At 37.3% G+C, this 27373-nt stretch overlaps 2 protein-coding genes and 1 pseudogene across 2 annotated transcripts in view; 1 reads left to right on the top strand and 2 right to left on the bottom strand.

The window, feature by feature from the left end:
• Window positions 1–1157, bottom strand: part of LOC107549833 (syntaxin-1B-like) — a 51045-nt gene extending 49888 nt beyond the window's left edge. The window contains exon 1 of the mRNA XM_016231005.1: window positions 939–1157. Coding sequence (XP_016086491.1) covers window positions 939–968 — 30 coding nt within the window. The 5' untranslated portion in view covers window positions 969–1157. The remainder of the gene's footprint in view (window positions 1–938) is intronic.
• Window positions 1158–2941: 1784 nt separating this feature from the next.
• On the bottom strand, window positions 2942–7296 carry LOC107549832 (perforin-1-like; annotated as a pseudogene).
• Window positions 7297–16150: 8854 nt separating this feature from the next.
• Window positions 16151–22988, top strand: LOC107549831 (zinc finger protein 180-like). The gene is made up of 4 exons (XM_016231004.1): window positions 16151–16720; window positions 19339–19644; window positions 21327–21644; window positions 22315–22988. Exons 1-4 carry the CDS (start codon window positions 16399–16401, stop codon window positions 22485–22487), a joined length of 1119 nt encoding a protein of 372 aa, XP_016086490.1. The 5' UTR covers window positions 16151–16398; the 3' UTR covers window positions 22488–22988.
• Window positions 22989–27373: the final 4385 nt, after the last annotated feature.

Below are 27373 nucleotides of genomic sequence, written 5' to 3'. Positions count from 1 at the left end.
TCCCTAGCAAGCGCAACACGCGCATACACTGATGATTGCAGTGCACTGGGTTCAGGCGTTTCCTTTACGATATTTCATTGATCTCCGGCGACGGAAAATTCGGCTGGGCGACGCATTAAAGCCTCAAGGCCCACCTTCGATATTACTGGGAAAAAAAATCACTACATAAGCAATTAAGTCGCTATACCGTCGCGACTACAAATAGGAATACTTTGGCGGCCATGTTGTAATCGTTTAGCTCAATTGGGCGATGCATGCAACAATATTAAACCCTTTCATATTTAACATCGCGGCTATGAACGGAACAAAGCGTGCTGCAATAATCGCACATCCCACCCAACGATCCAAACGCGTCCGATGAAGATGTACATATGCATCCAGAATGGAGCTTTAGTGGAGATGCTCAAAATTCCCCGGTGCAAAATCTAATAGAGTTAATAGGGTACGGAACAAGGCGCGGGTGAAATGTTATTTTCGTTTAACAAAAAATCGGTGTTAATAATTAAAGATGCGGTGATCACAGAATTAGATATTTGGATGGTGCGTATCAGTGTAAGGATGCTGGCTAACTATCCGCAGCCGATCACAACTCCTGGGCGACATGTATCAAAGGTAGTCTGCATGCATGCTAATGTAGGGGGCTCATTTCGCGAATTACGCCATATAACCCGATTTGATCGATAAATCGATCCATCGCACATGGAACGGCGCGCGCGTGTGAGCCGCTATTAAAAACGGTAATATATGCGCGATGTGGCTACATTTGTGATTGCGTGGGGAAAAGCCATCGGAAAATGTATGAAAACCGTACTTATGCCCATAAATGCTCAGCCGTGAGCGAGCAGCAGTGAGATGTCAGCTGCTGACGCCCGGTTGCGGTGAGGAGACGGAGGAGATGGGAGGAGATGAAGGATAAAGCATCAGGAATACAGACTTACACTTCGTAGTTCCTGCGTGCGATCCTTCATTTTTCCCCGCCGTGCTGGCCAAAAATATCGCTTGAGATGTCCGCTGCGTTCGTGGATTTATTATTAGCGAATGTCTGGCTCCTGTTTAATTTCCCACAGATTTAGGTGATTTCAGGGGGGAAAAAGGCGCCCTGATCTTCCCCCTCTGCACTATTTCACGCCTTTTTGCCTTTTTGCCTTTTCCCTGTTCCTGCTGTTAAACAATGTTGATATTTGAAAGCACCAAAACAAACACGCCCATACCCTAACGGGAACTCGCCCCTATTTTGATATCTCCACCCCACACGTACGTACACAACCCTGACATAACGACGATCGCGGTAACAAGCGAAGATGACACACAAGCATATTCAAACAAAAGCCATGTGATATGTAAAGATTAATGCTCTTTAGAAAGCATCAGTACAAATATTGTTATACGTATTTTAAATTGTTACATAAAAAAAAAATGAAAGCCACAGGATCAGGACAAGGAACATGCATTATAAAAATTCAATAGGGTCAATTTTGAATTCATGCTGACTTTAAAGCATGCAAAATATATGTTTGGATGTTCAAAGCTTACAGATAGACTAGTTTAACGGTTGAGGTCCCGGTTGAGCGGGAATGTAGCATTGGCAGTGTGGTTATCTGTTGGTCTTGGTTTGAACTACTTGAAACATCTCCCAGAGGGAAGCTTCTGGAGCAAATGATCTGGGTGCGAGGGATCTTTAATGCATCTTTGTGCCCCAGTTCCCTGTCTTGACCCCGCAGAGCTCAGAAATGTAAACAGCGGGAACTGGTTTAAAGGATATATGGTCAAGAGTAAAACACCTTGTTGTAATCCCATTATCAAATGGCTCCAAATCAGACAAAGACATCCCATTTTAAGAGAAATATATACACAAAACACTTTTGTCCATGTGCAATTAAATAAATTTGACATATATATATATATATATTCAAATGCTTCTGTAAAAAGAGATTCTCGCAACATGCATAAAATATCGTTATATGCCATTGCACAGTAACAGTTTTAATGGCTTTAAATATGTTCATCAGTCATCTGTGCTTATTCAGTTGGTGGTTCAACAATAGCACATTATTGACCACAAGGCTTTTAAACACCAATACACATGTGCATAGTAGTTATCAGTTCAGACTTTTTTTTGGAGGTTTGGGCCTAGATTATTGAACACAGCGGAAGGCCTTCAGGAGATACTGACTGTGTAAAGCATATGCTGTTCTACAGGGGGCGCCATTTGGCTCAGAAAACCTGCAATCACAGGACATTTTTGGCTTGCCAGAAATATTTATCTATTTATTCTGTATCAAATCTATATCAACGTGGCAGGCTGTGTAATGTATTAAATCTATAGACATAAAGAATTGTTACATTTAGTTTACTTATACTTAACCACCAGGTGACAGGTAGCACTTTCTACTTGATAGTGACTCATTTTAATTAAAACCATCAATGAACGAACATATGTAATCTAATCAAATGTGTTTTTAATTTTTCCAAAAAAACTCTACTTTCATGATTCCTCAGAATCTGTTATCTTTTCGCTGCTATTTTTCTAATATTAGTTTATTTGTTATTATTGCTCACAAATCTAAGACCTAATTTCATTGCGTGAAATAAGCAGCCACCAACCTAAAGTCTGACTGAAGTGAGCACTAGACAGAACAATATAAATCTTTTTTTTTTAAAAGAAAGCTTTATTGCATCTGAAAGCATTTTTTGTTTGTTTAATCAGAAATTGTATACGTATGAAATTATAAAACAAATGAAGAATACTTTCTGAGTACAGATAAAATTATTTTAAAAATTACAAAAAAAAGTCAAATACAATTTTAGGTGTTTATTGAAATAAGTTTTGTACATTTATCTAGAAATAAGTCAATGATATTTGATTTATAGTAACTGTTTTCAATGTGTATCTTTGCAAAAATCTCAAATAGCTTATATTAGAAGGCCCTTCATCAGTATTTTACATTATCTTTACATTCAATAATGGAATACAGAAAAGGGACATTTCTTCCAAAATCCTTAGTTTTTTTTTAAATGAAATGGGCCGTTCTCCAAAGGGCTGGTAATATTTTAGAGTACCGTCACCACCCGACGTAGGAGCGTATTTCTCAGAGAAAGACCCTGTAAGATTTGGGCCACACGTTGCAGTATAGTAGATCAAAAGAGAGCCGTGGTTTAATTTAAACGACGACTGTAGATTGGTTCCTTTGTGTGGGACAAGAGAACCCTTTCCTAATAGACCATCATCATACCGGTTGTCACGGTCCCACACCTCAAATCGCAAGTGCCTGTAAGACAAGCATAGACATGATATGAAGTACAAACAACAGATATTTTTTTTTATTTAAAGTTTCAAAAAGTCCATTTAATGACAGAAACCGAAACTAAGATTAAGTTTTGTGAACATAACCACTTACGTTCTTTGAGTCAGATCCACAGTTTGAAAATGTATTTTGTAGTTCCACTGAGAAAAGTCATTCATAATCACAGGGGTCTCATACGCTTTTTTTCCGTAGAACACTTTCACATTACAAATTGGTTTTATTGAAATAGTCTCCCCATAATCCCTTAGCACTCAACACGGTCACGATCAACGTGGCAACTCCTGCCTTACTCTGGCAGCAGTTGTTATCAACACTTTGATGACCGTTGCATTTGCATGCACAGTTATTGGCATGATGGCCCACTTTGCAGCTGGAAGGGCAAGCAGTAGATATGGCACTTTTTGTGATGTACTTGCTGATGGCCGCTTGAAGACTGGCCCGTCTAGCTGGGTCGTTTTTCACCAGCATATGTAATGAGCTCAAGGTGTTGGAAACCACTCCAGGAATTTTCTTCAATGACTTGAGCCACACGTCATAACCACTAACGTTGCTTGTAGTGAAGAGGATGTCTTGCTGCTCACCGTTGCCGAACAGTATTTCAGTGACTCGGTTGGAGAAGGAGCTGCTGAACCTGTTGCCCCTCTCCAGTTTATTTTGTTTTGCTTTTGCAGTAGCTTGCCTGCCCACTCACCTCCACACTCTTAATGACGACAGACGCCTCCATGTACATCATGTACCGACAGACCCTTCATGGAAACCTGGCAGGTCTTCACAGCAGTGGTTGAACATTCGTAGCCACCCAGGTCGACTCTCCGCAAGAAGTGTGTCCCGTAGATCAAGATGAATTGGTTGTACGCGCTTTCTGACCGGCTGTCGTATTTAGCAAATTCTTTGGTCATTGGAGGTTCAGCCTGAAGACGAAACCTGTGAAAGAAAGACTTTATTGGGTTTTTATGCTTCAGTGTCAGTCTAAACCCCAGACTAATGTAATCCTGAGATATCTGGTAACGCATTTCACTTTGTTGGACGCCTGCTTCTGCCGTAGAATAAAAAAAAAAACACAGGTAATTGTGACTTTATATGGATTTATAGACAGATTAGACGACATACTGCTTTTTTGGCAGATCAAATCAAGGCTGTGAGGGATAGATTTACAGTTCCCTTTCGAACGTACTCTCACGTTGAGTACGGGTTATCTCCTTTTTTTTCCCTGATCTGAAGCTTGATTTGTTCACGTTTGTGTAGCTGCACAAACCAAACCAATGCACAAACCAATGGACCCCTTGCACGAGACAGACGGGCACAGCGAGTGCGTTGCCTGCCTTGGCAGTGCCCACGCAGAGGCTGCACTCACTGGAAGATCATGCTCTCATTGCGAGAGTATTTCTCTCTCCTGTCTCCGCTCGCAAATTGCCTTCTTTAATGAAGGCGGACCTCCTCGCTTCACTCCCCCGTTTCCTTTCTCTCACAAGAGAAAGAAACAGTGGAGTAGTGGGTCCAATTCCGTGGGATCAGGTGGTGTTATGTCGGCTCAGCACCCGCGTGCCCTGCTCTCCTTGCGTCTCCTCGCCTCGCCGGTGTGCTTTGCACACGAAGGTGTCGAAGACGTCACCGCTGACGACTCCATGTCCTTAGCGGCATCAGATGCAGAAGAGTGGTGAGGTTCTGGCGGAGAGCCCGAAGCCCTTTCCCCCTTCTCATCCAGTGAGGCCTGAAACCAGACGCTGAACTCATCCGCGTCCTGTCTAAGGCTGTGGAGGACCTGGGCCTCAAGTGGTCGGATCCGAAAGAGCCTACCCACGACCTACTGGACGTGTTGTTCCTGCCGGGACGCCGTCAGCAGTCCTCTTGCCAAAGACCTGTCCCATTCTTGCCTGCGGTTGACCTGACCAGCCTGTTCAGACAGTTTCAGAGCAGCTTTTTGTTGGCTTTGGAGGCCGGCGGCCGCCTCAAAGGGCTGCCAGTCACAAAGCAGAGGCTTTCTCGCTGGCTTGGCTTATGCCTCGGCAGGCTTACAGTGCCCTATAGGTGTGAGGGCCCACTCCACATGAGAGATGGCCTCCTCCTGGGCGTGGTCCAGTGAGGTTTCTATTGGTGAGATTTGTGCGGCCGCCGGCTGGTCGTCACCATCCACCTTTGCTAGATTTTATAGCTTGGACATCCCGGCCTTACAGGTCTTTCTGTTTAATCGCCTATTTCCCCCTGTAGGTGGAAATGGTTATGTCGATAGCCCTCAGCTGTGCTTGGGGCCTAATTGGCTCACATCACTATCTCAGCTCCCTGAGATAAGGGAACCGAGGTTACGTCAGTAACTGGAGCGTTTTTACAGTGGCATGCACTGTATAAAGCTCTACACTCTCCGAAAAAAGGCACAAAAGCTGTCACTGAGATGGAATACCTTTTTTAGAGACATACCTTTGTACCTAAATGGTCCATATTTTTACCTCAAAGGTACATATTGGTACCTACAGTGAACATATTAGTACCTAAAAGGTACAAAAGTGCAAATTTTGAAAAGGTACTGCCACAGTGACAGCTTTTGTACCTTTTTTTCTGTGTAAATCATATAATTTTTACTGCTGTTTCAAAAAGTTTTTTCCCACATGTTGTTAAACAACAGTACAATCCATTACACACTACACTTCTATCACAGCCTTGTTTTCATTCCTGACAAAAATGTTATATTGTGCTACACTTGCTAAGGTCTAGATCTTGAAATATGCAGCTTTATCTCTAATAATTGTGAAATAAAATCTCATAATTGCGACTTTATATATCTAACAATTGCAACTTTTTTTATCTTTTATAATTAATCCTGTGTAGTCATGTTTTTAAATTTCACAGTGCACATTTGTAAACCCTAATGTAATGATTTACATATTTATGAGGTCAATAAATCTGCTGAAATACTGCAGAATAATACTTTTTGTCTGTTCATCACTCCAGTTTAAACTGTATTTGCAACATTTTAAAGAATTTTCTGCCAGTGTTGAAACAAAACCTCACACATAAAAGTCTCTATAAGTATCGCGCTCATGAAAGTTTAATGAGCAAATCATTTACCAGTCAATTACCAATCATAGAGTTTCACCTCACAATTTAAAGTTAGCACCTTAAAAGTGTATTTTTTTAAGCGTTTTACACTTTACCCAGCATTTAAATTGCCTTAATCTGGGGTTTAAAAAGGACCCTGAGATTTTTTCTTATTAGACCATAGATATCCAAATACCCATTAGCCAGTTACATGTAAAACCATTTTCTCAATAGACAACATCCATACACTCTTAAAAATAATGTTTTAATAGTTTTTTTTTCTTCAGTGATGCAGTACAAAAAAACATTTTTGGTTCCCCAAAGAACTTTTCCGAGAAAGAACCATTTTTCTTAGTGTGAACAACATTTTAATTTCGAAAGAACCTTTTTCCACTATTCATTCTTAAAAATAAAGACTCTTTATTGGTTCTTTATGGTTCTATAAAGAACCTTTAACATCTATGGAAGCTTTCCATTGTACTAAAAGTTCTTTGCAGTGGAGAAAGATTCTTTAGAATATTAAAATGTTCTTCTCACTAAAAAAATGGTTCTTTTAAAAACTGTTCACAGAAAAGTTATTTTGGGAACCCAAAATGGTTCTTCTATGGCATTGCTGTGAAAACCCCCTTTTGGATGCTTTATTTTTGAGAGTGTAAAGAACCTTTACAATGTAATGCTTCCAAAGATGTGAAAGGTTCTTCATAGAACCTTTATTTTTAAGAGTGTATAAACAATTGCAAGAGGCATAAAAAATTTTTTTTTCTGTGAGGAATAGACTTATTCACACTCTTCTCAGGCCATCTATTAATATGCGGTCAATAAAATCAATAATACTTTTGTAGTTTCACTTCACTATTACTACTGTGTTTTTTCCTGATGGATGTTTAATTTTGTGCTGCAACATCAAAATAACAGAAACTGTTTCAGTATGAGATGCAATAATAAAACATACCTGCATCCTAGATGTAAGCAGGAGAGAACCCTCTTTTAAAGCTATGGTTTGTATTGCAACCTGCATTTCTCAATGGCAATGAGGTGCACTTACTGCAAATGAATCATGACGTATAGTCTTCTACTAGTGAAGCTCACACGGCAGGGTCATACTAATCAAGATTTGATATCAGTCTTGATTCAGTCTTCTGTCTGCTGTGTTTAATGCATTAAATTGCAGACTGTTGACCTCTGCACTGGCTGCGATTGGCATCTCTGGATCTGTGCTTGATTGGTTCTTATCTTACTTGGATGAAAATTCCTACCGAGTCAATTGGAAAGGGTCAGTCTCGGTACTTTGTGCTCTCAGGGATTTTAGAGGAATGAACCAACCACTTATACTGTATTTTTGAACCTCATAACAACTGTGCAAATTTACTAAACATTTTTGAATCTCTGTGAATGGGATCAATACAATTATTGTTGTGCACACTTGGGCTTTGTTCTGCATTTATCTCACGTTTAAAGAAACAGTTCACCAAAAAATGAAAATTTGCTAAAAACATTTACTCACACTCAGGCCATTCAAGATGTAGATGAGTTCGTTTCTTCATCAGAACAGATTTGGAAAAAATTTGCAATCCTACGGTGGTTCAGGCTGTAGGATTGCCGAATGACTAAAGAAACGTTATCAGCACGATGGTATAAAACTGTACATTTCTAGTCTATTACCACCCACTGCCACTTATACCAACGACGGAAATAAGCGCAGTTAGAATAGCTACATATGTGGGAGAGCGTTGCTATTGTGTGACTATTGTATTGCAATAGGTAGCACTTTAAGATGAACCTTGAATCAAGACTAGTTAGCACATAATTAATAATTGAAATGGTTTAATAACAATATTTTGTTATGGTTACACTTGAATTGGTTACAAAATAGATGAAGGATGGTAAAGCATAGTTAATTGTACCCAACATGTAAAATATTACCTGAGAGAAAGAGATGAAGAAAGAGAGGAAGAAAAAGAGGGAGAGAGGGCAGAAACCCAAGAAGAGCTCCAACAAAGAAAAGAGCCAGCCAAGAAAAGAGACAGAGCAACAGTTACAGTCCTCTTTTATCCCTTCCTTGACCACGTGACTAAAAACCAAATGTGAGACATTCAAACTGACCAATCAGCAGATTACAACTTCTCCCACTGGGCAAAAGGTGTGACAATTAGCAGACCCCCGATGTATACACATGTTGGCCTACAGGCCTTGATCGATATCAGTACCTCTGTGCCTTCAGGAATGCCAGATGGCCCTTTTGTTACTGAAGCTAGGTTTGGGACAGGAAAGCAGAAGTCTTTGATAATTTTTGACCTTACAATAACGTTACTTGCTAACCAATGGATCCTCTGCAGTGAATGGGTGGCATTAGAATGAGAGTCCAAACAGCTGATAAAAACATCATGATAATACACCAAACTGTGCTTAATCTGAGCATATTTCTCTCTTGATTCAGACGAGACGACTTTTTCACTGGAGAAAGCAATATAATGGAGACTCATTTTGTAGGCAGAAGCAAGAGTTTAAAAAACACGCAGCTTTTCACTTCACCAGATGTAAACTGGTGGACTGGAGTGGTGTGGATTACTTGTGGATTATTGTGATGTTTTAATCAGCTGTTTGGACTCTCATTCTGACGGCACCCATTCACTGCAGAGCATCCACTAGTGAGCAAGTGATGTAATGCTAAATTACACATCTTGGGTGAATAAATGTTAATTTTTGGGCTGACTATTCCTTTAAGGATATTAATATTCCAAGATCTTTGTGTATTCTTAAACAACTTCAGTTGATGGAAGTATTTAACATAACAGCATTCACAAAAAATATCTGACTAAACAATTTTAGAGAGAAACAAGAGGTTTGTCTGCAGAAATGGTGTGTAAATCGCTGGTTCTCTAATCATATCATCAAAGCTTTTGAGAACAATTAGGCTTTGACTCTTCAGTTTCAACAATCTCACATTTATCAGACCACATTTATTCAATTACAGTGTTCATATATCTTATCATACCAGTAATTATAGTACTACATCTACAGCACAAATTTATTTGAAAGTTCCCAGGGTGCACTTAAATCTTGGTCCAAAAATTCTTGAGCTAAGACTTGAGAAGCCAAACAATAGCTTGCTTGAGTTTTTCAAAATGAAATTGAGGATTAAATAAGATTATGATTTTAAATAATTAAAAACAATTAATTTGCATTCAATAGTAAGAAAGAAAGCTCTGACAAACCTTCAACAAAATTGTGTTACAGACGTTTTTTCCCCTTTTATCTTCAAGAACAATGAGGTGTGGCTACTGGTTTCATGCATTGATCATAGCAGTGAAAACTCTTTATATGATTAGATTCAATTATTCTGAAGCTCACTTTCAGTTTGCCAAGGGCCACTTTCTATTTAGCGTCTAGTCTGTGTTTTTGTGTGTGTGTGTGTTCATGCAAGCAGCTATAAAAAAGCCACAGTATCCTGGCACACCAGAAATCCACTTTGAATTGGTACTCAATTGTATTTGACCCATTTATAATGTACAAACTTTCTTAATGGCATTAATAGCAAATTGCGTTCAAAATATATATGACTTATAACCTTGGTTACTAGTGCCACACAGCATCAGATCTTGGTTTAGTCCCGATTGTGATCTAGGCCATGAACACTTGCTGTGGAATATGGGTTAACCCATTTACACCAACAGCGTAGCTGAGTCCGACCCAGATGTTACATCAGTTGTAAAGTCCTTCGTTCTGACAGGCCTGTGGTCTGAAAACTAACTTTACTATGAACAATGCAAGATGTGGGAACAGTTAACAAAAAAACAAAAAACATTTGATCCTTGTGTCAGTTCAAACCTGTATCATCTGCTCATCACATAAAGAAAATCAATAAGCGAATGAAAGGAAACGAAAATTAAAGTCATATTACTTTGTGATACTTTTATGCTGTGTCTTTGTCAAGTTAGTATATTGGTTTGTGTTCCACAAGAAGGAGTAAAATCATATGGGATGACCTGAGGGTGAGGAAATGATGACAGACATTTCATTTTTGGCTGAACTATTTCTTTAACATGCCACTGAATTGATTGCTAGGCTGCGTTGAGCGCGCTGCTGCAGGAGGGCTTGTTGTTTTGCATTCTGTGCTGCAATTTATGACCCACGTACAGGTCACTGAGTGCAGCGGCAGCGAAGGGAGAAACTTGCAGTCTATCTTAAATGCCTGCCAAGCCGCATCTCAATGCTACAGCAGTCCCTGTACCGGCAAGAGGCGACACAGGACCCCAGGGGTTTACAAGTGAAACGCACACACGAGATTGTGTTTTTATTCTATTAAATGATGCTATCAATACATATTTTTATTGATTTGACTTTATTTCATCCAATATGTTTTCATTTTAAATAAATGAATGCCACCCAAAATCAAGAAAGAATTTTCATCATTCACCCTCGTATCGTACCAAACTCAAGACTTGCTTTCCTCTGTGGAACACAAAATTATGATTTTGAAGAAATACTGTATACTCATCACACTTGAGAGTTTTTTCTTGCAATTCTGCGTTTGCATCTCACGATTCAGTTTATATCTCGTGAGTCTTACTTTTTTCTCAGAGCTGTGAATCTGAGGTTATGTCAGGATCATGGACCTGTTTTGTCATGTCTTTGCCCCCGTTTCTGTTCATGTTTTCCCTTTTTTGGCCATGTTCCTGTCCTCGTTTAGTTTATTAGTCATTCAGTGCACCTGTGTTTGTTAATTATCCCTTGCATTTAAGTTCGAGTCTGCGCTGTCTGTCTTTGTCCGAGATTGTACGTCATCCCATGTGCTACCTGTGTTCCTGTCTGCCCAGTGTTAGCCCTTGGATTTTGGAATTAAAAGACTATTGTGTGAGTTTACGCCTTGTCTCCTCGTTCCTCTCCATAGGCTAGTGTGACCGGTTACATCTAACAATTCTGTTTTTTATGGAAAAGATAATAATAATTAGCATATTTTCACACTTTTGACTTTTTTTTCTTTCTTGAAATTGCAAGTTTATTACTCACAATTCTGACATTTCTTCTCAGAATTCCAAGTTTACATCTTGCAATTTTGAATTTATCATGCAATTCTGAGTTAATATCTCGCAATTCTGACTTTTCTCAGAATTCTTAGTCTATATCTTGCAATTCTGTATCTATATCACACAATTCTAATCTTGCAATTCTGAATTTATATTATGTAATTTCGAGTTAATATCTAGCAATTCTGACTTTTTTTTTCTTCCAGAATTCTTAGTTTACATCTTGCAATTCTGTAATTATCTCATGCAGTTGAGTTTATATCTTGCAATGCTGACTTTTTTTTCTTATAACTGCAAGTTGATATTTCACAATTCTAACTTTTTCCTCAGAACTGCAAGAAACAAAGTCTGAATTGTGAGATGTACACTCAGAATTGTGAGATAAAAAGATGCAATTACCACAATTACCTATTGATGGTAGTGTAGCGATGAATGAAGTACAGCTCAAACACAAGTCACTTTTAAACCAAACAGCTGAGCTTTGGTCAACACTGAATTCACTGACCAACTTGAACATGAAATTTTGCCTGAACAATGCTAAGTGTTTTATTATTTTATTTTAATCTTAGAAATTAAAATACATAGAACAATGGTAGAAAACAGGCTTATAATAATTAATCTCTGCCATATGGCATAAACTTTGATGTTATGGGTTGTACCAAATCACAATCTTAGGGTTGTTAATGCATTTAATAAGCTAACATAAGATAATGACCAGTATTGGGGGTAATGTATTACAAGTAATGCAAGTTATGTAATCAGATTACTTTTTTCAAGTAACTAGTAAAGTAACGCATTACTTTTTAATTTACAAGAGAATATCTGAGTTACTTTTTCAAATAAGTAACGCAAGTTACTTTTTTTTCAATTTATTGATTGGCAGCTCTCCTGCCCCCATGTTGAGAGAAATCAGATGTTACTGTAGTTCTAAAATAAATATGAATATGCATTAATTCATCTCACTCACACAAAAAAAAACACAGATTCAGTATTCCTTGAAATTAATAAAAATAATGCAACTCAGAATATGACGCAAACCTGCAATAATTAAATATTAAATGACACTAATATCATTTATGTATTTAATCCCATTTTATTAAACAATGTCTTCGATGATCCAGTTCAACCGTACTATTAAGCAAAAATGACTCTAGACAAACATTTGTGTGTTGAAATTTCTTCTTCTGTATTCTACGGACGTAACTTTACTTTCCCTTCAGCCTGAGGCTTATTCATTTCACTTTTGGTGTGAAAAGGCTTTTATATTTGCCAAAAATAGAACTTTTTTTATTTTAAAAACAAACAAGCAAGCCCTGTCCAGATTTAAAAAGTAACGCAAAAGTAACGTAACGCATTACTTTCCATAAAAAGTAACTAAGTAACGTAATTAGTTACTTTTTTAATGGAATAACGCAATATTGTAACGCATTACTTTAAAAAGCAACTTTCCCCAACACTGCTAATAACAACAGTTATTACAGCATATGCGTCAGACTGGTCTATCACGATAATATGTTGTGATATGGTCTCTCAGCCTCATATAGGGGAATACCGCTGGTATCCTGAGGCTCATGAATATTAATAACGTAACGAGACGTTCGAACAGTAGCATTAAACGATTGGCTGAGAAGCTATACTGACATGACACCTTCATAATCATGATATGACACATGTCATGAATATGAACAAGGTTTTATGCATGTTTATGACAACTGTCATTAAGTGTAAATCGCTCAGTTATGTCATTTTTAATGCAAATATGACATTATTTGACCTAACCCTACCCCTACCCTTACCCCTAACCATAGCCCATAACAAAGACATCTCAAACAATGTCATCTTTGCATTAAAAATTACATAACTGAGCGAATGACACTTAATGACAGTTGTCATAAACATGCATAAAAACCCTTCATATTCATGACGTGTGTCGTGTCATGATTATGAAGGTGTCATGTCAGTCTTATGCACACCCCTTCAAGTAAAGTGTAACCCAAGGAACTGCCTGATAAATGAAAACTTAAAAAGCAAGGTATCAGCACTAGTGAAAAAGTTTGTGACATATTCTGCATATTTAATTCATGATGAGGTCTGAATGTGTTTTTCTGTGATGTTCTTGTCATTTCAGCGCACGGCTGTAAAAACTGCATAATACTGTCCTATTTGGAACATCAAGCTTGATTTATCTTCAAACTGGTGTTTTCTGGTGTTAGAACAACAGGCCAAACCAACCAACTGGCATAAAAACTGCACTGCATTGCCTTGAAATAATGAAATGATGATTTTAAAGATCCTGGCAGACCAGAAGACCTGGCTGAACTGTAATTGTCACATTGTGCTTCCTCACTGGAAGTCTTAACCTAAAACTGTATAGCAGCTGTAGGCTATTCATGCTTTTTTTCATAGCCTAATTGTTTATGATTCCTAATTAAGGTATTTTTTAATTAATCAAGGTATTGTTTTATTCTATTGTTCTCCACTGAAAAGTTGAATGCAATTAGTTTAGCTATTATGCCAAAAAGGATAACACTATTAAACACGCTTTATTCGATACAATTATCATACTGCACCCCCTGGTGTTTGAAAACTGTGTGCTGTGATTAGAGCATTGTAATTAGTTGAGTAACTTACAAGATACATAATTAAGGCAGACTTTGAAACAGAATGTGTTATTTAAATCGTGATATAAGTATTATCATGGTGAGTGCTCTGCTTACATGTCTGCTTATCCATGACCACTTCACGCAGTATATTAACGAGCCATATATTCTTTTACTCACAAGCTTAGTGTCTACATCTACAAGACAATGACAACCTCAGCAAACATGCACAAAATATATATATATATATATATTAAAAAAATTAATAGCTAGCCTATATAGTTCTATATCCTTAATTTGTCCATTTTTAAATGATCTATATTGAAAGATCTCTTGAATATTCTGAATCATTTAATTCAATGTAAGTACTTAAATATATTTAAAATAGCAATATTTGGTTTGCATGAAGTTGTTAAGTGCTGCAACTGTTAGGCACCGCAGAAGCTTTCCTAACAGAAAATGACAAAACCAAACTTTTATTGTATTTTTATAGTCTTGACATGTAAACTGCTGGCAATTCTTATTCAGATTTGAATATGTTTGTATCTATAAATAACTGTATGATATTGATTTGTGCTGTCATTTGCACTTCTGAACACTCACTTCACAAGTTGCAATGAATAAAATTTCCTTGAATAAAAGCAAGATTAATAGTTGAATATTGACTGAATGGGACCTAACAAAAAAGCAATGTGAAAACTGAATTCTTCCAACAGTAAAGAAATAATTATTTTATAGTATTATAGAAAATCATCGGTTCAAAATTAATGAATAATTGAATAATTAAGTAATTATGATCTTTAACCTTAAAACAATCAACTATGGTCTTGTGTACAAGCAATTTTTACCTACAGAAAATACCTAAAATTACTTGTGTCTCTCTTTGCCCCAATACACTAAAAATACTGTGTTAGTGTGAGTGCCACGGTCTTCTTCCTGATAGTAACAGGAACCGGGGCTGTGGTATATGCGTGGCCACAGATCGCACACACTACGGAGAAGTTTTTTCCTGCTATTTTACAACTTCAAAAACTCAACAGATGTCATTAAAAAAAAAAAGTTTTACACACAATGAAATAAACAGCACTCCTGAATTTTTTTTAAAAAATTATGTAGTCACAGGAGATGAAGACTGCAGTCATATTAGTAGTCTAATACATTTTTGTTTTGTTTTGTGTGCTTGGAGAAAGTTCAATCAAAAACGAACATTCTGTCATCACATACTCACCCTCCACTTGTTCCAAACCTTCTGTTGTTCTTTTGTGTGTGTGTGTTGAACATTAAAGAAGATATTTTAAACAACTGTTGGTAACCAAACAGTTGATGGTGGCCATTGACTTGCATAGTTTTCATACTATGGACGTCAATGACTACCGTCAACTGTTTGGTTATCAACATTTTTCAAAACATGTTCTTTTGTAGTCAACAGAGGAAAGAAACTCGTACAGATTGGGAACAACTTGCGGGTAAATTTAAATTGTGGGGGGAACTAACCCTTTAACATGACATTTATGTAGACATCTTTCACTTGTGAAATGAATGAAGGAGTGATTTTTTTTACAATGGCACCAATAACTGAAAACGTGTGTTTATATGCTTTTTGTGGGCATGGTCAATAGAATGAATAATAATTACTTTTAAATTTCACATGCACTAAACACCAAATTTATGTAAAAAAATTAAATTGATGATGCCACACACACACACACACACACACACACACACATATATATATATATATATATATATATACACACCATGGCAGCCAAATTTCATCGTGCCACACATGCCTTTACATCTGTAATCTAGCGTAAATCTAGCCCCGCCTTCCTCTTAGATAATGCAGCGGCGGTTTTACCGTAATTAAACTAGAAGAGCGCACACTAAACGTTTTGTTACAAGTGGCAGTCCTATGCAATAAAATCTAAATAATACGCTAGACAAAAGTAGGTTGTAACTGGATATAACTGGCAATAACTGAGTGGCTATAATCTACATTAGAGTTTAAATGAATCGGCTCATTAATGCGCGCTACTCGCCTGCGACATCGCATACAAAACCCCGCAAACAGCTCGGTTAAATTACTTGTATCGAAAGCCAAAGCCGCGTTTTGCTCTGATGTGTTTCCTACCGCTCATTTCTGGGTTATGTGCGCAAGACGTTTTCATATTTAGGGCAAAATGGCGTAGTGGTCGTCTGAGGGAAGATCCTTGATATGCTTGTGGACTACTTGGACTTTCCCAATGCGTCTTGACGAAGTGGAGTACGGTATTGCATACCGAGGGGTGTATCCATCCACGATGCGTTTCGCGAGAAAGGGGTGACGGTTCGTTTCTAGGCAGTTGTTCTGGGGGACTTCTGTATATTTAACACTACTTTGGTAGGTGGGAAGAGGAAGAATGAAAGAGGTCTTCCAACGGAGCGGTCGTAAACATGAACGGTGCCCTTTACATTTCGTTTTTCCAAGGTCAGCTGGAGTCCGCGCTGGAGCAGGTAGTGCAGCTCGCCGTTCAGGAAATCACCAAGACTGTTGGGGCCACTTTGAATTCAATGCTATTGGAAACGGCCACCAAAGAGCAAGAAAATCAGCGTTTAAGGGCGACCCTTCAGTCTCGTGGAGGGAACGGGAATAGCGCTGCGTATAAGAGAAAAACCGACACGAACGATGAAACAAAGCAACACGCCCCCAGTCAAAGCCCTGAATGTGGCGTTCAATCTGAAACGCTCAGGCGTGAACAGAAAGCGCGAGCAGTTGGTAAGGCTATCTGAGTGCAAACCATGTTTTCATTGAATGGAAATTAAGAAAACGTGTTGGGTATCTTGTTCAATAATCCGTGTTATTGAAACGCTCGTGTTTACAATGCAAATGTGACTCGATGGCTTGGTGCGCAGTGGCGAGGTTTATGAAAACAAGGGTATGCACCATTTTGAACGGAAGGAGGAAGTCGTAATAAACTTGGTCTGCTTTTGTACCCATGGATTTCAATTCCCTTATTTTGGTTAAACGCCCTTGTATTTTAGAAACGTGGCAGGAATTACCCTGTAGTTAAACCCAAACCAAGCCCAGATGGAAAATCCAGCTTTAGATGGTAACTCTGTTTTTTGAACATGGTAGATGGTTTCTAGGTGGTCTAAGTTGGTCATTAGCTGGTTGACTAGTTCCTAAAACCGTCTTGACCAACTGTTTTCTTGCTGGTCCAAGATGGTCAGTTAGCACCAAGTAATGAGCATCTTAAACCAACTACAAACCATCTACCATGCAAAACACAACTACTAGAATACCTGTTTGATTTATAAGTCTAACTTATTTATTTATTTTCTTCAGTTCAGATAGTAATTAAGATAAACTGGTCCACAGATCTCACTTTTTTTTTAAACCAATAATTTACTCCAATGGAGGAAGTGTGTAAGTCTACATAATTGTGCATGGGAGACTGTAGAGAAACAACACATTGTTTTAGTCTGAATGTTTTGTCTTTGTTGAGTGGAATTGTATGATTGAAGGAAGTTATGATGTCTGGTCTTTGAAATTAATCTTAAGTCAGCAGTCTTCAGGCCTGTGTGGGCATGTATGCATAGTCCTTTTAATGTTTGGAGTATGGCTGACTTGTTGTGACTGCTGCCAATGGCTGGTTTGGGTGATGACGCTTCTGTCGTTGAGCTGCTCCTTAGCGCTGCTTTTCATACTGCGGTGACGGTAGCCATCGGGAGTGTGCCTTTGCCTTGCATTTTGGCCAATGGAGGTGGTTAGAAGAAGCCACACCTACCAGACCCTGTGGAGGGTATCCATGGTTGGGGTTTCAGTGGGGAGTATCATGAGAGTCTTCATCCTAAGCAGAGACTGCAGCCAAATCACAAAGGAGCCCAATGATCCGCTTTGATGTCATAGCTTGGCGTGTCAACATGCACACAAAGAGTTTTTTTTTTCAGAAATGCACCATTTAATTCGTTTGCAATAGATGCACCACTAAAATTGAATGGGAATATCTGATCTTGATTAATTTAAGTCATCATGGCAGTTACATATGCTTCAAAAATTGTATTTGAATAGGTAAATCGATATTATTTTCAATTGCAGCTTTCTTAAAGTCAGCACTAAGGCTCAACAGTAAGGATTGTGAGAGGCTTTCAGCAGACAATGCACACCTGTGATATTATCTGTTAAAAAAAATTTGTTAAAAAATGTTCTGCATTGTATGCTATCATTTTCTCTCAAAATAATTAATGGAGTGAAATTACATATGTAGCAATAAAATATTTATGAAAAGGAAAAACCGTAAAGAAAGCCCTATATTTCTGGCAAAATATAAAGACACATTGCAAAAAAAAAATATTTGCTTTAAATATCAAATCAATTGCGAAAGGGTAAAGTCATCATCATGCCCTAAATTTATTTTTTCTTGAATATTCTGTTTCATACTGCAATTCATCATATTACAGAAGTAAAATGAGTAGTGAATGGCATTTCATATTGCCTAGAAAGTGTTGCACATTTTCATCATTAGTGAGCCAGATTGTAAATTACATAGTTTAAGATTGAAGAACGAATATTTACAATATCAGACATTTTCCAACATCACTATTTTTTTTTATTTATTTTTTTTACTTTCTATGGTGCATCTGCTCCAGTAAAAGATTTTACACCATTTTTAGGAACTCAAAATTTGCCTCTAAAATCTATATATTTGTGTACATTTGTATATTTGCTAGATATTTATTTTATTATAACTTTAGTAGGAAAACTTGACCACTTTTTACTTCTGTTAGTATATAATATCTTTGACAATTAGATGTTAATATTGTTCATATTTTATGCTTTGACATTATGACTGGCATTTAGGCACTTCTAGATGTTGTCTGATCAAAATGGGCTGTGTACAGTCAGGGAGGAATGCAGAGGACAACATGCGGTGCATTTTAAAGGCTGTATTTCTGCAGGGAGGTGCATTTCATACAAGTTCCAAGATAAGCGTCCAAATCAAAATTCAGACCTGCAGCACTTCTGATTTGAATACAAGCCAGGTCAGGCTTAAAATACACCATTCAATTTTATACAGTCCATCAGTTCCATTTCTGCATCAACAGATACGCATTCGTAGTGGCAGTTTTCTTAGATTGCATTCAGATCTTGACATAGCATAATTGAGACTTTAAATCGGAACATTTCTTGCAGAAAGTAGGGAGCGAAGCAAATTGGTGGGATTCTCATAAATGTCAGCCAGCGGCTTTATTTTGTGCCTTTCTCTGCAGTGTGTGGATGGTGCAGAGAGTGATTCGACAACCTACAGGCTATATATAACTACCTGTTTGTGTCACAAGACCTTTACAGATGGATTTTTCTGAGTAAATATATCATAATGTCTCCATTTTCAGGTCAGTTAAAATCTGTAATGGAACATGTGCTGGAATTCGCCGTTTGTGAGCTGACTAAAATCGCGGAAGACAGCTTTGACGACCTGCTCTCGGAGTTCACCAAGAAGGAGTGGGAAAACCAGATACTAAAAGAGCAGTTACAGGACAAGAACATAGTGGAGGACAGTGATGTGCTTGCTGTGGAAACGGAGGACCGCAAAAACGACTCTGCCTCTCCTAGCAGTTCCAAAGCAGAAAAGCAAGAGTCGAAAGGCCTGCAGGACCAATCGCACAAAAAAGAGTGGGAAAAAACTGAAACCACAAATGGTACAAACAGTTTTATTGTCTAGTAGTTGATCATTAGAATGCATGTACACTACTGTTCAAAGGTTTGGGGTCTGTAAGATGCTTTTGAAGAATGCTCACCCAGGCTACATTCATTTGATCAAAAATACAGTAGCCTATAAACAGTAATATTGCAAAATATTACTAAATGTAAACAATTACGATTTTCTGTTTTTTTTTAAAGATATTTTTTTGGCATTTATTACCTTTTATTAGGACAGGACAGTAACTTGTAATTTATTCCTGTGATGCAAAGCTGAATTTTCAGTATTATTACTCCAGTCTTATTATTATCAATGCTGAAAACAGTTGTGCTGCTTAATTTTTTGTGAAAACCTTTACATTTTCTTTATTTTAAGTAGATTTTTTTTGTAACATTATAAAATCTTTAGTGTCACCCTTAATCAGCTGAATGCATCCCTCCTGAATAAAAGTATTAATTTCTTAAATTAAAAAAATAACTAAATAAAACCTACTGACCCTGGTAGTGTAAAGTTGGATAGAATCACTTCTTTTTGTGGAAAGAATTTACTCCCAATGAATTGTGCCCACTGATAACATTGTTTATTTGCATGCGCTGTCCGTGTTGGTTTAGGGACCGGTTCACTAAACAAATTATGAAAATCAGGTAACTGTAAAAATCCTATTTGTTTGATGCAGTTCCCTAACTTTCAGGCTGATTCTGAGCACTAAGTTGTGGAGGGTTCAGACTATCGTGATATGGCTTACTTAACTGTAACTCTACATCATTCCTCTACCTGGAACCTGAAATGTCTCTGAATGAAATTCTCAATGTTCCTGTATTTGTCGTTGGGTATCAGGCTGGATATGCAACTGTTGTCCATCGTTTGATTGGCTCCTACGATCAATAAAAATGTACACAAACATTAATTTTAAATAAAATTCAGTTTAGTGCCCACTTTCCATGGGCAGAAATCAATTGCACCAGGCTTTTGAGAATAAGATGCAATCAGATTTTTCATAGAAGGCATGTCTGTGCTAAAAAAATACTCTGAGTTCATTTAAATATGGCTGGTGTGGAGCTAATGTTAAAAAGCTGATGTAAAATGCTGAGTATTCAATATAATATACCCAATGTTCAAAGGTAATATTATACCAAAATTTAATTTCCCTTTTTATTAATGCATTATATTGGCATGCCTCAGTTTATTGTTCAGTGGCGGACAGAGCAGAAACAAAAGTACTTTTATTGTTTTTCCATCTGTTCTTTTGGTTTCATTCAGACATCTATTTTTAAACTGTTATGTAAAAAAAAAAAGCAGACCAGGCCAACGATTCGGCTCACAATAAATGTCTTGTTTTCAGACTGATAGCGCCTGCATTGCAGGTAATTATTGAATAAGACCCAGGTGTTTGTATTGAAATATGGTCATGGTTTTCAATTATTATTAATTTCATTCTAACTAGTTATTGCTTTCAAATGCAAAAATCACCTTTAAAAGCGAATTTTATGTTGTAAATATCTCTGGATATTTGAATGCGAAATCAGCAAATAAAGGTCATTTGGTTTCCAATTTCCTTAAGTGTGTAACCCTACTTCTTTAAATGAATGGAGATAATTAAACCTGAAAAATAAGTCATTATTTTTCATTTCCATCCCCGTTTTTTTTTTTATTTTTTTTTTTAATTTTTTTTTTCAACAGAACCAGACAAGCAGACTGTCATTGCAGTGGCTCAGGACTGGGTGCCCATCCTGGACAAAGTCTTCGGGCAGAAGTGGTGCAGTGACCTCTGGCAGTTCAAAGAGGTCACCAACAGTAAAGAGGAGCTCACTGGGCTGAGCTCGGGCTCGGTGACCGACATGGACAGCTTAATTCGGGAGACGCTCATGCCGTCTTGCCTGGCCACTCAGAGGAAGCTGGAGCTTGAGGTGGGCCAGCCACCCTGGTTGCCACTTGACGATATGGAGGTTGTTTCTTTAACCTCTGAGACTCAAGGCGTTCCTGTCATCAGCTCCACAGGTAGGCTGAGCTGTGCTGATGATCTAGTACGGTCAGTGCTGGGTTGTAACTGATTACATGTAATTTACTTAATCAAATAACATTTTAAAATTTGTGCATATTTAGGTTACTTTTTTATTGATTACCTATAAACACAGTGGCAGTAAATGTATCATAATTTATCGATTCTCTCTAGTTCTTTTTTCTCTTTTAATTTTTCCTTTCCAAAAGTCCTACTATGTGTCATACAATTTAGCTTTGCCTATATTCAGCCCATAATAAGACCATGTACAAAACAAATAATTATGCAAGTAACTGAACTCTGGTGACGTATAGCTGTGAAACACAATGTCGTCATCATATTCAGTGACCTTCAGTAACTGTTGAATTCCAGACAAATATTTCAAACCCCCCAAAAATGTCATTGTTATGTTCATGTAATGCAGAGATTCCAAAATGTTTTTTGTTAGCCAAACTCCTTAAAATAAAATAGTTTAGTTAATGTCTGAATAATTTAACAACACACGATTCACATGTTTACAGTGCTGTGATATCAGTTAATGGTCACATTGACATGCAGGTAAACAAATCAAATGTTTCTATTTTTAGTGTTCAAGTATTTAAATTATTTTTGTTTTACATTTTTAAGAGTAAATTAATTATTAGATTTTCATTAACTCATAAAACCATAAATCCCATGCTTGCAAAGAGTGCGGCAGGAAGTTCAGCCGAGCGCATCTTCTCAGAGCCCATCGACAAACGCACGAGGAGACGACCAACCGATGCCCTCAATGTGGAAAGAGTTTCTCCCAGTCTTCAAGGCTCCAGGCTCACTTACAGACGCACATGGACAAAACGATATGAGAGAGTGTAGATGAAAGAAATTTAGGAGGATAGGTGGGGAGGTTTTCCAGTGATTTGTTGCTTCTTGAAGTGAGTCAGACTTTCAAATTCATTTCAAGTACTGATAATGGACATGCAAGAAACGTGTAGCCTTTTTGCTAGTTTGAAGGTACACTGAGGTAATTAGACATCTGACACAATTTAAGATGTTTTTACCTCCATTTCGTTTCCCTAATTTTAGGGATTATTGGAAGAAGCAAATACTAGTAACAACAAGCTGTGTACACAGTGTAAATATCAAAGTAGGGCTGCATAGACCATCACAATAAGGATCGAAGAATTTCCTTTTTCCATTGGGTATTTTTTCATAATTCAAGTTTGAAAAGATCCTAAAACTTTGTAAATATTTTAAACATGTTACATGAAGATGTCGTGGAAAAGGAATTCGCTAGTTAATAGGCCCATGCAGCATGCTGGTCTTGTTTCTTTTTACAACATTTGGAATGTGATCAAACGAACCAGAGATAGCGTAACGCGTCAATGTGGAAAGAGTTTCTCCCAGTCTTCAAGGCTCCAGGCTCACTTACAGACGCACATGGACAAAACGATATGAGAGAGTGTAGATAAAAGAAATTTAGGAGGATAGGTGGGGAGGTTTTCCAGTGATTTGTTGCTTCTTGAAGTGAGTCAGACTTTCAAATTCATTTCAAGTACTGATAATGGACATGCAAGAAACGTGTAGCCTTTTTTGCTAGTTTGAAGGTACACTGAGGTAATTAGACATCTGACACAATTTAAGATGTTTTTACCTCCATTTCATTTCCCTAATTTTAGGGATTATTGGAAGAAGCAAATACTAGTAACAACAAGCTGTGTACACAGTGTAAATATCAAAGTAGGGCTGCATAGACCATCACAATAAGGATCGAAGAATTTCCTTTTTGAAAAGATCCTAAAACTTTGTAAATATTTTAAACATGTTACATGAAGATGTCGTGGAAAAGGAATTCGCTAGTTAATAGGCCCATGCAGCATGCTGGTCTTGTTTCTTTTTACAACATTTGGAATGTGATCAAATGAACCAGAGATAGCGTAACGCATCTCCTGCGATCGAATCAACCAGTCCTTACTGACTTAGTACTCAACATGAAATACCTCTTGTGTTCAGATGTCATACTGGATTTTTATATAATTAAAGTCTCGACTTACATGTCAGATTCTAGATGTTTTCTTCAACCTTTCGCCATGGGTCAAGGATGGCTTACAGTTTTTGACTTGAACTTGCACAATTGTCATCGATTGCATGACGTGCACAACCAAGGATATCTTCAAGAGGCAAGGAGTCTGAGGACGAGATGACAAGAAAATTGCATTGAAATGGTTATTGGAAAGAAACTTGAAGCTCCTAACACTTCATATTCTAATTTTATTGACTTTAAAAGAGGATCTGACTTTCCTAGTATCCTCAACTAGAGTAGCGTCTTCCTGTTTGCGTGAAGTGTTCGCATGGCTCAACATCTTGAACTTGGAGAAATGCTCAGTTGCCGGTTGTGATATTTGGTTTTCCCAGCATCAGTGGCATGTATCTGAATACGTAGTCTTCCTTAGGGAAGCCGTTATCTACCATTTCTAGAGGCAGACGGATCCTGCACTTACAATTTATGCCCTGTATCGAAGGGATATAGGTCCCACCTGTTACGCACATTCCCACTCTCGACCCTGAATTTTTACAATATCTCTGTCAGTAATAAGCATGATGGTACATGGAAAAAGTACAAGGTGTTACTGTTACTTCTCGGATCAATACCTCATCGATGGGACCATATCTTTCGGGACTTCTGCAATATCAGGAGTTAAGGTCCTGCTCAAAAAAACAAAAAAAAGTTTACAAATTAAACGGGACCGGTCAGTTGGCCAGCTTATTTAATTGTGCATTTAAAAATGTGGCTTGTTTTATTTTACGCTACTTAATATGTCCCTGTAGGAAGGTACCAAGAACTTGCGACCCAAAGATTACAACGAAGGGAAAACTTTTTCGACCATTCATACTCTTATAGGATTGTATTGCTTTTTTTTAACAATATGGGCCATTACATTTTACATTATGAACCCTAAGCTTCTTTCAGATGTATTGTAACTTCATTAGTAGACTATAATGAAGTACTTTATCTGTTTAGTGCCTAGATTTAACCGTTCAATAAGCTGATCTTATAGGTGTTGGTGATGATTGTGAGGTTAATTCATTGTTTAGCACCCTGCCTTTGTTAAATTTTATTGCTTTTTTTTAACAATATGGGCCATTACATTTTACATTATGAACCCTAAGCTTCTTTCAGATGTATTGAGTATTGTAACTTCATTAGTAGACTATAATGAAGTACTTTATCTGTTTAGTGCCTAGATTTAACCGTTCAATAAGCTGATCTTATAGGTGTTGGTGATGATTGAGAGGTTAATTCATTGTTTAGCACCCTGCCTTTGTTAAAAAAAAAGACCATAACTCTTTCTTTCTTGTGCTTAGTTCTCTCACCTGAACAGTCAGCTCTAGATATTGTACCAGTTCTCTTTAATTATGTTACTGCTAGTCAAATCTGACTTCAATGTTAAAATAATTCAGTATGTTTCATTAATTCAGACTGCTGGGAGGGATACCAGGAAGAGTGAGTTCACCCAAAAATGAAAACCCTGAGACATTTCTCAAATTATTTTACAGGTTTAGTCATACAGGTTTGAGGGTGAGTAAATGAAGACAGAGTTTTAATTTTTGACTGCACAATCCCTTTAAAGGAATAGTTCATCCAAAAATAAAATTGTCATCATTTACTTTGATCTTTTGATAAATGTTGGTTGCTGGTAGTTATTGACCTCCATAGTGTGGAGAGAATAATAGGTATCGGCAGTTAACAACATTGTTCAAAATATGACCTTTTGTGCTTAACAGAAGAAAAAATTCATACAGGTTTGGAACAACATGAGGGTGAATCAATAATGACAGAATATTTATTTTTGGGTGAACTGTCTCTTTAGGCTAATTACAGCTCATGGATCCAAAAGACTATTGTATAAAGACTATGATATTAGTAAGAGTGACAATATTATGGTATATTTCCATTTGTTCTTGGTTACAATAAGCAATTTAAATGAATATTGAAGGAATTTTGCATTTGACTTAATGCCATGAATCGGGCCCCATGTACGCCCATCTTTTTATGACCATGAATTAAAGAATCTTGGCATATAAAATCACTCTGGTCCACAGATATTTATTCAGTTAGTACTGCCGAATGTGTGATGCAGTCTCTTGTAAAAACGACATTGCAACTTTGTGGGGTGTTTGTTTGCGTGTGTGCGTCTGCAGTCACTGACTTTCCTTGAAGTGTATCATAACTCAATTGACTGGCATTAATACCCTACACCTGTTATTTTATTTATTTTTACATTTTTGTAACCTTTTTTTATGAAGCAAAATAAACAGCATCTTTCTGCCAAACAGTCTGAAACATGAGCTTTGTGATGCAGTCCAACATTCGCCCAGAGAACTGCATTGTTCTAATGAACTACTTGAGCATTTTAGTGTTTTGTTTGTTATGCATGATGACTCCATTTAGTGGTTTTGCTACTTTTTAAGAATCTGTATTGTCATGTATTGAAAAGAACACTTGTTGTAACAGACCAATTGGATCAACTGTTTTCCATGGATCATGGCTAGTAGTTTTCAGTTTTATGGTATAGTAGCTCTAAATGGATTATAGAGTTCAGCATTTGACCAATAAATGCCAAGTATTACTTTTGTACCATTTTCTTTTTCCTGTTACTCCACACATCTATACCTCAGTTTTGTTGGTAGTCTGAAAGCATTGCTCAGTTCATTACCTCAGGACTCATTCACATTGTTTTAGCATATTTATGGCGAAAGTAGACAAATGTTAAACTTGGGTTTACATTCAGTAATATTTTTTGTTGAAATCATCTCTAAATTGGGAGAAAAAAATAAGTGATAGGGGGATTAATGAAAACTTTCTATTTAATCAATATTGTTATTTTACAGTAAAAGCACATTATGGTCCAGGTAATTATGAACCACATATACAGAACATCAATACTAAATATTTTCCTTTCGAGAGTTGACCAAATTTTGTGCAACATCGAAAGTCATTATTATTGGGAAGTTGTGTTTGTTTGTATTTTTTCCCCATCTTTTAGGAATGCCTGTTGTTGTAACCAGCGTTTTCTCGCTTCATAAAATTCAGATTGAACCACTGATGGCAGATGGACTATTTTGACGATGTCTTTCATACTTTTCTGGACTTTGACAATGTTATTTACTAGGTAGTCAATGGGACAGTCACAAGCCTCCCGGTTTTCATCCAAAATATCTTAAATTGTGTTCCGAAGAAAAACGAAGCATTTGCGGATTTGAAACGACATGGGGGTAAGTGATTAATGACAATTTTCATTCTGGGGTGGAGGAACCCTTTAACTTTAAACCTTTGCTTTTGGCCAGAACACAAGTCCATAATCCATCCAGTGAAACAGTCCATCCCCTGTTGTCTTCTCACATTTTAACAAAGTGAAGTTAAAAATGTCTTGATGGATTTGTTTCTTACAAACACGCAGCTTTTTGCTTCAAAATATGTTAATTGATGGACAGGAGAGGTATGGATTACTAGTGTATTATTGTGATGTTTTTATCAGATGTTTGGACTCTCATTGTGACGGCACCCATTCAGTGCAGAGGATCAATGCTACATTTCTCCAAATCTGTTCAGATAATGAAACAAACTCATCTACAACTTGCATGGCCTGAGGGTGAGTACATTTTCAGCACACTTTCAATTTTTGGATGAACCTTTCCTAATAACTTTAACTTTTTCTTTGTCAAAAGCCCATTTAAATCCCCTCTGGCT

The sequence above is a fragment of the Sinocyclocheilus grahami genome, unplaced genomic scaffold, assembly GCF_001515645.1.
Source record: "Sinocyclocheilus grahami isolate Dianchi unplaced genomic scaffold, SAMN03320097.WGS_v1.1 scaffold382.1, whole genome shotgun sequence".
Classification (NCBI taxonomy): domain Eukaryota; kingdom Metazoa; phylum Chordata; class Actinopteri; order Cypriniformes; family Cyprinidae; genus Sinocyclocheilus; species Sinocyclocheilus grahami.
Note: the sequence above shows the minus strand (reverse complement) of the source record. Positions and strands in the feature narration are given on the sequence as shown.

What these genes read in the sequence shown, in the direction of transcription:
- LOC107549831 (XM_016231004.1), top strand. Translation starts at nt 16,399, where the DNA reads ATGAACGGTGCCCTTTACATTTCGTTTTTCCAAGGTCAGCTGGAGTCC. An exon ending in ACAGAAAGCGCGAGCAGTTG is followed by an intron (nt 16,721 to 19,338) that starts GTAAGGCTATCT and finishes CTCCATTTTCAG; the next exon opens with GTCAGTTAAAATCTGTAATG. An exon ending in AAAAACTGAAACCACAAATG is followed by an intron (nt 19,645 to 21,326) that starts GTACAAACAGTT and finishes TTTTTTCAACAG; the next exon opens with AACCAGACAAGCAGACTGTC.